Genomic DNA, 10,028 nt, shown 5'->3' on the forward strand with positions numbered 1-10,028 from the left:
ATTCTGTTTGAGTGTTTGAATGTTGCTGCTGGGATTTTTATGCATAGTGCCCGTGCTGGCACTAGCACTGTCGTGCCGGCGTGCCTGTTGGCACGGCACGGCACGGCTAAGCACTGATAGTGTCGTGCCTGGGCCGAGGGCCCAGCACGCTGGCACTAACAGGCACGGCACGGATCTTCTACCGTGCCTAGCCGTGCCGTGCCCTGTTGTGTCGTGCCTGGTCGTGCTAGTGCCAGTGTCGTGCCGTGCGGCCCGGTTGGCCATCTATAAATAGAGATGTCCAAATGGGCCGCCCGGCCCGGCCCGGGTCCGGTGAAGTCCGGCCCGTTTTGGGCCCGGCCCGCTAGACACGGATAGAAAATCGGGCCGGGCCGACTAGGCACGCGGGCTCAATTTTATGTCCGAGCTCGGCCCACAGCGGGCCTAAACGGGTCGGGCCGGCCCGTTTAGCACAAAAAAAATGGGCTATCTGAGTTGGTGAGCACGCTTTAGTGTAAAAAAGCGGGGTTAACGGGCTTATAGGTAAACGGGTCATGCCGGGCTAGCCCACCATGCCTAGTTTCTTGTCCGAGCCCGGCCCGCTTATTCGTGTCGGGCTCGGACCGGGCCCAAACAATGGGCTTCGTGCTGGGCTCGCGGGTCTCGTGCTTATTGGACATCTATAGGTCCAACAGTATCCAGGTTAAACCTGCACGCCATGTTAGAATTCTGCTAAATTTAAACGGCTATAATCGCAGTCGCAATTCACGATTTCACCTAGCCTTTTATGCCCCACGCTTCAAATAAATACGTACTACCTAATAGTATTGCAATAGACATGCAGTACACCTAGAGTTGTACTCCATACTCCATGAAAGCGACTACTCTCAGACAACGGTCAAATCGCCTGAAGCCTCCACACACAAAGCAACAAGTAAACACCGTCAGATGAAGAGATCGCTCTCACATTTTTCTCATTCAGACGACTGGCAGAAATGTGAATGCAGTCACAAATTTTGGTTTATTAAGATTCCGCAATCCGTCTGTTTCAAAAATTATTCGAGCTCAAACTCACCAACAAGCCTCTCCATAATAAACTATCGAATTCAAAACTGACAGAACTCTCCCAAGAAGCTACAAAAGAATGACCCGTGTGGCACCAGGATTACTGCTCCTAACTTTGTCAATCGACACCATGGAAAAAGTGGGGATTCTGATCCGCACCACAAAACGGCACCAAACGAGTCACAGTGCAGTCTGGCCGGTGGACGATGAGGTCATGATGTTCAGTGTCTCCGTCACAGAAGACATGGCGCTCAGCGCCGCCTTAAGGACATCCTGCGAGCACCCAGGCTTCACAATGCTCTTCACCTGCACCACAGAGCAAAACAGATTAGGCATGGCGAAGGCAAAACTCGTCAGTCAGTTGCGGCCTCGTGTGAGTTTGAAGCAAAAATGCGTAGCGGGGGCATCAGAACTACCTTCTCCAGGTATTCCTGCAATTTCTTTATCCTGCCCATGTAGTCTTGATCCTCGACGCACAGTGAGATAGGCTTTGAATCGGCACCTGGTCCTTCAAACTGGAGCGGACCTGGGTTCCTGTAGACATCTTCCAACAAAAACCTGGAAGAATTCTGCCTCAATACACTGCAAAAGTAAGCGTTACTGAGATTAGAGGCCATATGTACAAGATACTTGCAGATAAGAAGCTAAGGCAGGTGCCCAAAGACCACGCCATGGTACGTGTACCCACTGATGAAAATTCACAAAAGGCTATTCTTAAACTTACTCGTATGCTTTTCCTTTCAAGTCAACGCTAGCCATGTGAACAGCAGGCTTTCCGATTTGGGTGGCTGAAGGGCCACGCGACCATCGCTGCACAGTCATCATAGACTGCATGGGTAGACATGGGTTAGGCGCTACTTTCGTACTTATCCTAAACTATTAGGCATGTCAACACAAATCTTACCGAAATAGGAGCCGCACCACATCGCCACTTGTTCACTGGACTCTTAACATTTGTCACTGTGGCCATGTAACCGTTCAAACCGGCAGCTATGATGTGGTAGCACACATGCCCCAAGACCTGAAACCAACAACCGACATGTTAAAACCAACAGCAAGCAATATGCTTTTATTAAATGAGCTGTGGAGGGACTTGCATAGGCATAATCGCAGTCAAACTTGGAAGGCAGTGCTCCCCTAGCTTGGTAGCCAAAGAAGTGACAGATTGCATTAAACTTCTTTCCTTTGTAAGTGCCCTCCTTCTACAATAATGGCCAAGAACACTATGAACGTATGCAGCATTGATAAAACACCATTTCCTTGTTCCACAAGCAGATATGCACATATGCCTCTCAATCAAACTGGAAGTTACAGGGTCCAAAGAAAACATACCAAACGTCTGTTCATCTCAGTCTCAACTAACTGGGCTAGAAGCTTCTCTGTCTCAATCTGAACAAGTGAGCAGAAAAACAACCCAAAGTCAACCAGAAGAAACAATTTAAAACAGATTTAACAGTTTGCATATTCCATGTTCTACTGTACCTGAGAAAGTTGAGCTGAATCATCAGATTCAGGATGGAGAAGTAGCTGCATCAGAAAAACAAAGATGTTGAAGCAACTGAGCTCTGATGTGAACAATATACATCCTAGAACTATCAAGTAAAACAATCCCTACCTGCTTCCTGATAAAAGGGGGCAAAAACTCAAAGAGTGCAGATGCCCAGGGTGAAAGCTGAGAAGAGATATTCTCAACAGAAACACCTTTGCCATGGAGGCCATGGATTTCCTATAAACAAATAGCTCCAGTCAGTAAAATAGTAAATGGATAGTCATAAGACGTGTATGTAAACATACCTGAAGCAGAGCATATAGTTCAGGAATACTCTCCACAAGACCCTCAGGAATAAGAACAACCCCATGGTTCTTGTCTGTGAAAGGTACAAGGGACATGAATAAAGTGTCATTATAAAGATAAAAATAAACATGAACATCTCATCGTCTCATAAACAACAGAGATGTAGTCCAACCTTTTTCTGCCCTTGCCTGAACCGCATCACAAATCTGCTTCGTAATATCAAAAATTGTAAGTTTGGAAGCAGCCACCTCCTCTCCTAGGATGACCTGAGCATGTCATACAAGTTCAAAAGAGTGTAAGCAAAAAAAACTTGTGAAAGGTCACAAGAAAGCAAGGAAAAAAACATACCATGTTCGGGTGTGATTGAAGAGCACATTCCAATGCCACATGAGAAGCCTTGCGTCCCATCAAACGAATGAAGTAGTAATACTGTCATTTAGAATATAGACACACGGCAGATCAGAAATTTGATTGAGTAATTCAAATTCATGAGAAAAACTTTTATAGCATCTTCAGTAAAACTACTGCCGGCATTGCATCCTACACACATGTACCCACATATGGGATCTGACATGTAGGCTCCATCGCTAAAACCAATGATGAACAACCAACAGTGCTTATCCAATACTTCTAAAAATTCTTTCTGTATCGAGACTTAACAAAGTTGATCAGGAATTCATCTGTTTCCTTTTCGTTTGGACATGAATAATTATCATGGCAAACTAATTTAGTGCAGGGATTGCCTCAAAACATTTAGACTGTGCAATTGGTAAATCTTAGCATTCAACCAACAATATATGATAATGAGCAATGTGCAAGACAGGATCCTGCAATGCTATATGTCATGTGTTATATGTACAGGGGTTGCCTCAAAACATTTAGACAATGTGCAATCGGTAAATCTCAACATTCAGCCAATGATATATGATGAGCAATGTGCAAGACAGGATCCTGCAATGCTATCTATCATGTGTTATATGTACCTTCTCAGCAGATAGAGCATCAGTGCAGACATTGCTGATAAGTTGTGCATTCACCTGATATAGAACAACAAATAAGATCAAGGGGGCCATTACAAACTAGTAAGTAGTAACAGAACATAAACACATTCTAAATATGACAGTAAACTGCAGCGGTGACAGAGACAGTATAGTACCATATCAAAGTCAGGTAATATAAAACCTCAATGGTGAAAACTGTTAGAGTGGACGCACTAACCAGTCCAACCCAAAAGCTTAAGCTGATAGAAGGTAGTCAATCCACTTATACACTTCAACACCCCCATTCACGTGCAGCTAGAGAGAAAGGCGCAAACGCAGCCAGAGAGAAAGGGAGAAAGGCACAAACGTGAAAATAAATGGGTGGAGGCACAAATAAAGCCTCTGCCAGAATATTTGAACTCGAGACCTCTGGCTTTGATGCCATGTTAGAGTGGACGCACTAACCAGTTCAACCCAAAAGCTTAAGTTGATGGACGATGGGAGAAGGTAGTCAATCAACTTATACACTTCAACAAAAACAACTGTATAAACCACATAATAAGCAATATATAGTGATGTCAATTCAGCCCTACCTTGCATATGGTGTCAAAGCCAACAGTAGTCTCAACAAACTGGTTCTTGAGGTCCCCATTCAAAGTTACAGGAACACCTACAACCTGTTCAATAGATGGGATCAGTTCATCCACACACAAGGAAACGTGATCACTAAAACTAGACATAAAGGAACAAAAAAAAGCAATATATATTAAAAAACTTAAATGTACCTTCGTTGCACACTTTGCCTCAGCAAAAGTCTCAGCAAGTTGAGCAGCGTCAGTGTTGGAAGTGACACCTTCATAAGATGAAAATAGAAAATTTAATGAGCAAATGTACACTGTACCAAAATCTTAGTAGATAGATTAAAAAACAAAGCATACCTCCAATTATAACCAGAGCATCCAACTTCAAAGCCTGGCAACTAGCCATTGCACCATTGACCTGCTCTGTCGTCCTAATCTGATCCTTTGTCCGACCAAGCATGTCATATCCACCTTGATTTTTATATGAAGCAAGAACTTCATTAGTGATCTCCAATGTTCTCTGCGCTAGCAAACCATCTGATCCACCTGTTTCAACATAGGTCGAATATGTTAGAAAACATTAAAATAATTTTAATTTGTGTTAGCATGCATCTAAATGTCAAAGCTCTGGCAAGCAAGAGGAAGCAAGGGCCAGACAAACTAAGGTCCAAGAAACTGGCCAGGAGCCCAGAACATAAGGTGTCTCCCAAAATTTGGTGTGTCTATATGCATAACAGTAATGCTGTCGATTTAGGATTGCAAATCTAAGAAATGCCTGCAAATCTAGTTTGGATGAAATGAACCCATGAAAGTTGGGTCGAAGATTTTCAGATGTCATTCATATTTATGACTAAACGCAAAATAATACATCAATTATGTGTGGTTGATTATCTGCTAATCTGATCCAAACAAAGTTATTTTTTTTCTCGAAAGCGCAGGAGAGCTGCGCATCATTATATTAAGAAAGGAAAGGTCCAAAATGGACCGAATTACAACACCAAGACCAAACCCTCAAGCCTCCCCCACAAGGGGAAGCCTGACGGGCCCTACGAGACCCTATTTAAAGCGACAATAATTCCCAAACTGTCTAAATGCTTCGCTCCCGCCTTACTCCAACTAATCAACTCATCTAGAAACAACCTCTTTGTCAAATTAATGGAAGGGCTCACTCCATCAAAAACAGCCCTATTACGAGAGAGCCACAAGCACCAAGCTCCAAGGATAATGACACTATGGAAACCCCTCCTCTTGAACCTATGGACTCTTTTAGAGACCCTCTCCCACCAAACAAAGTTATTAGTATGAGCCAAAACAACAGACGTTACCAGAAAAATTCAGTGACAATCAAATGCACCAAGTTTATTTGTAGGACTCATGCATTGAAGCACATGCTAATCAGAAAAAAAATGGAATTAAGTGACACAATGTAGATAATATGATGCTCCTAGGGGATTACTGAAAAGTAGCAAATTACTCACCGAGGAAACCAATGAGTTTGCTGTTTTGGTTGTGGGCCTTGATAGCCTCATAGAGTCCCCAAACAACATTGTGGCCTCCTGGGGATTGCCTGCCACAGAAGACAATGCCAACCCTGCAATTGGAACATAAGGGATTAGATCTTTGAGAGATGATTTTTGTGAGGCAAAAGATTTTTCATGTACAGGAACACGAAAGATGTACCTGACCACCGGGTGTTCAGATATGACCTTAGCATCAAGGACAACAGCCGTCTTCCTGAGGAAATGTGCAAGGGGCTGCCCATAGGTGTGAGGGAACGCATGGCTGATCACATGAGCGCCTGCCTGGTCAGCTGCAATTGCGGCGTCACCATACTCCACCCTGACAGTAGTCCCCTGAATTACATACAGTCAATAAATCCGTTCCTCAAGTGTGTGAACTGAGCTAACTCAACAGAAACACACAAGAAATCTGTTCTGAAAAGCTATTGACAATTCTTCCCGTCTAGGAACCAGTTCAAAAGTGCCCCCAAGGCCCAAACAAGAGAAAAGCCGATTTGATGCAGAAATTTATTGAGAGTCCACCCATATAGACGAGTTCCAAAGCGATTCCATACATAAGAAGGTCAATTTGATAGCGACAACCGAGTCCTAGGCCTAAGCCCCTCCACAATTACAATTATAGGACCCGTGAGTACATGTAGATAGGTCCATCATCATTGCTACAGAATAATTTCGTCAGTTAACTCTCAGTTGCAATTGCTACCAGACACTACAAAACAGATGAATCACGACAGCATAAAAAACAAATCCTCCCACGAGTCAGACATGCAGACCGATCTAAAATACAGGACAGCGCCACGATTTACATGTGACGTTCACTACAACTCAGATCCAGTGTCACCAGCGAAAGCGACATCAGTCAGCGTCAGCTGATACTGCAACACGCACTGTAGCCTGATCCCGGCTAAAGAGATCGGGAGTAGGTGAACGGTGAACCGTAGATATCAGCGCCGACGGAACAAACCGATCCGGCCGGAGGACAATGCGGGATCTGGCGCCGCTTGACCCGAGAGACCGCAGATCTGTACGCGTAGGCGGGGAATGGCGCACGCACGGAACTTAGCAGGAGTAAGGGGCAGGTGCGGCGGCGGTGCGTACCTGGAGGCAGGGGGGCACCTCGGGCTGGTAGAGCGCGCGCTTCTTCTGCACCTCCGACAGCTCGCGCGGCACGCCGTAGTCAGAATCCATCGCGGCGAGCGCTGCACTTGTCGCCGGTCTAGCTTCCGACTGGGTTTCGTTGCCTCGTTGGTGGGTGCGGGTGGCGCACTGTGATGGGAGAGATGCGGGTGTGCGGTGTGAGAGGATTTTTTTTTATACAGCCGGGCCGGGCGGAGGTGAGTTCTGCTTCTGCCTGCGACCTAGGTAGGTGCCCGTGCGTTGCGACGGCACATAAATTGTTGAGAGAGATCTATGGCTATTCGTCCAGGTCGATGACAGACTATCATTGTTGCTAGGTACCATCATCCGGATAAGGATAGAAGTATCCGGGATAGGAATGAGCGTGAAGTTCTACACAAAACGGAACAGGTGCTTGGTGACTCTCGTCTTGCGAAACACAATGGAGATCCTCTTGCATGGACGACAAAGATAACATTAAAAACTACAAGATTGATTAAGCTAAAGTAAATGCTTAACATACAAAAACAAGTATTGTAGTGTAGTGCACTTTAATACGCAAACGCTCCCACTGCTCACCTCCGCCTGTAGTTCATAACACCGCATGAAAATTCATCCCCTATCAAAAAACATGCTGAAGTAAAAAAGTCTCGTATGATTCATCATCATTGACTGATCAGTTTTCATAACTACAATGAAATTGTAGGCTCATGCCACACCATCTGCGATAGCATCATCGCTTGGTCATTCACACAAGTGGGAATAGGAATTGTGAGAGCAATAAAAATAGAATTGAGCAGCCATCCATTTCATTGAAGACTTCATTTTACCAAAAATGGTTCATGAGATAAGGAAACTAATGTGACCAACGAAGCCAGCATGGTGATAGTAGAACTAATGTGACCAACGAAGCAATCAAAATCATTTTAACAAGCTGCATATCCTAGAGATCGTCCACAGTAAAAGGACATTAGAACTTAAGCCAGACCAAACCTACACAAAAAGAACAGACTTCTACACAAATAAGGACGTGATTCTTGATCCATAGTGTACACAAAACATTTATAGTTCTTGTTTAGATGAACAAGTTAACACAAGCATGCCTCACACCACAAACATCAGCCACCAACAACTAATTTGATGCACCCCTGCAATCTCTATATCATAAAAAGGTAAATATATATGAATTTATGTATCAAATAATATGATTGATTGAATTTTAGATTTTCATGTCCTATATGTTGTACATGGACTTCTCTGTGTGTAATTTCATATTTTTTCATTTACATACAACAAGACATGGACACTCCTTGGGCAAATTTTACATTCCCAGTTCTAGATCAGAAAAGCATCCAACCAGCAGGTGCAACATCAGTTCTTGCTAAGCAGGCGGCATCTCCTGATCAACATTCTCTTCCCACCAAGTAGCATTCTACAGCACAGAAAATTGATTATTGTAACTCGTATTGTCTCTATGATGTGCTATAATGAAATGTAGTTTATGCAAGCAGGCGCTTTGACATTCTCTTCCCACCAAGTAGCATTCTGCAGCACAGAAAATTGATTATTGTAACTCGTACTGTCTCTATGATGTGCTATAATGAAATGTAGTTTATGCAAGCAGGCACTTTGAAGCTGCAACCGGCTGTTTAGCTAGGATAAGATGAGCCATGTATCCTCTTCTAAGAAATTCAAGGCAGCTTCCTTGTTCTTCTTGTAAACCAATAACTCTCGATTCACCTCTAACTGAATAAGCCCGTACATGGACTACATCATGGATTGGATAGAAACCCAGCTGGACGACGAAGCCATTTTCCCTCAACGGCTTGGTAATTTCTCTTTTACATTTTGGCTGACAAATGACCATGAGTCCATGACCATGACCATGTGCGTTTTGGTTTCCTGATTACACAAGGGGCTGCTTTCCCTCCCAACTTCCACGACGTTGTCAAGACGGTCCTGAAGCGCCTCTTCGGGGTGTACGCGCACATCTACCACTCCCACTTCCATATGATCGTCAAGCTCAAGGAAGAGGTGCATCTCAACATTTGCTTCAAGCACTTTGTGCTCTTCACGCTGGTAATTCTCGCAGGCACTCAGGTTTTCTTTCCCCAAGAAGATAGCATATTATAAATGATTTTAACTGACCACACATGCAGGAATTCAAGCTGATCGAGAGCGCAGAGCTGGCTCCTCTCAGTGAGCTGTCAGTACTAAACTGGTGAGATAGTTCGAATAGGCGGCAGCCGCGGCACACCAAGTGTTCAGTTTAATGTTCGTTTGGTTTCGGATGGAACATCTCCATTTACACATTTGGTATCAGCCGTTGGCAACTCAGATGATCTCCGTATCAGCCGTTGATATCTACCTATTCTATTACTATATCCCTTCTCTTTATTAAAAAAGAAGGGTTCGATCCAAAGTTGTGCCTCTCAGAACCTTTTAGCGCCATACCGCTGCTGTACTGGATGATTTTGGCACAGACAGAAGCTAATGTCAGTTCTAAATTCTTTTTTATAGAGGGAGAGCTATTTATTATTTAGAAAAAAATTGAAATTGTTTTATAACTTTTCAACATTTTTTATATAGTCAAGCTCTGTTTGATGCGGCTCATTCAGTGATTTAGGAACTGTCTGAACTGATGAACAAAATAGATAGAGGTCCTTAAGATCTGATCCTACCAGGAATCCATCGATCTGTGCAGCCCATACAGCTCCGAGCTGCACAACAACAAAGACGACCAACAATCGGACACATTCGTTGTTCGACACCCTCGACGGGACGAAAGGAGTGGGACGTCTGCACAATTAAACCTCTTATAGTTATAGATTTACTATTCATTTTAGGCGTGGTATTGGATTAATAGGCTGTTTGAATGCCATTTTTTAAGCGTGAAAATGCTGGTGTAAATATCCAGCATTGAGTTTCAAAAAAAAGAATTAGCATTATGGCCAAAAAAATTGCGGTGCCTAATGAAGAAATAGAGGTTATC

The 10,028-nt window shown here is 43.8% G+C and overlaps 2 protein-coding genes across 4 annotated transcripts; one reads left to right on the forward strand and one right to left on the reverse strand.

Moving 5' to 3' along the window:
* Positions 1-985: 985 nt before the first annotated feature.
* LOC100280449 (Pyrophosphate--fructose 6-phosphate 1-phosphotransferase subunit alpha 2) lies at positions 986-7,199 on the reverse strand. Its single transcript, NM_001153369.1, has 18 exons — positions 7,019-7,199; positions 6,081-6,253; positions 5,879-5,991; positions 4,758-4,946; positions 4,605-4,672; positions 4,413-4,496; positions 3,823-3,876; positions 3,188-3,268; positions 3,012-3,105; positions 2,839-2,912; positions 2,660-2,770; positions 2,527-2,571; positions 2,377-2,433; positions 2,142-2,246; positions 1,949-2,065; positions 1,769-1,872; positions 1,461-1,626; positions 986-1,350 (listed from the first exon to the last, which is right to left on the reverse strand). The coding sequence occupies exons 1-18, from the start codon at positions 7,106-7,108 to the stop codon at positions 1,225-1,227; spliced, it is 1,851 nt and encodes a 616-aa protein (NP_001146841.1). The 5' UTR covers positions 7,109-7,199; the 3' UTR covers positions 986-1,224.
* On the forward strand, positions 1,339-9,553 carry LOC103653992 (MOB kinase activator-like 1A). 3 transcript variants are annotated; one of them, XM_008680808.3, is made up of 4 exons: positions 1,339-1,718; positions 8,661-8,865; positions 8,952-9,115; positions 9,196-9,553. In XM_008680808.3, exons 2-4 carry the CDS (start codon positions 8,799-8,801, stop codon positions 9,259-9,261), a joined length of 297 nt encoding a protein of 98 aa, XP_008679030.1. In that variant the 5' UTR covers positions 1,339-1,718; positions 8,661-8,798; the 3' UTR covers positions 9,262-9,553. The 3 variants fall into 3 exon arrangements, with proteins under 3 accessions (XP_008679030.1, XP_020408270.1, XP_023158134.1); XM_020552681.1 differs by having other exon boundaries at positions 1,634-1,718; positions 8,334-8,865; XM_023302366.2 differs by lacking the exon at positions 1,339-1,718 and having other exon boundaries at positions 7,327-8,865.
* Positions 9,554-10,028: the final 475 nt, after the last annotated feature.

This window comes from Zea mays, chromosome 4 (genome assembly GCF_902167145.1).
Source record: "Zea mays cultivar B73 chromosome 4, Zm-B73-REFERENCE-NAM-5.0, whole genome shotgun sequence".
Classification (NCBI taxonomy): Eukaryota; Viridiplantae; Streptophyta; class Magnoliopsida; order Poales; family Poaceae; genus Zea; species Zea mays.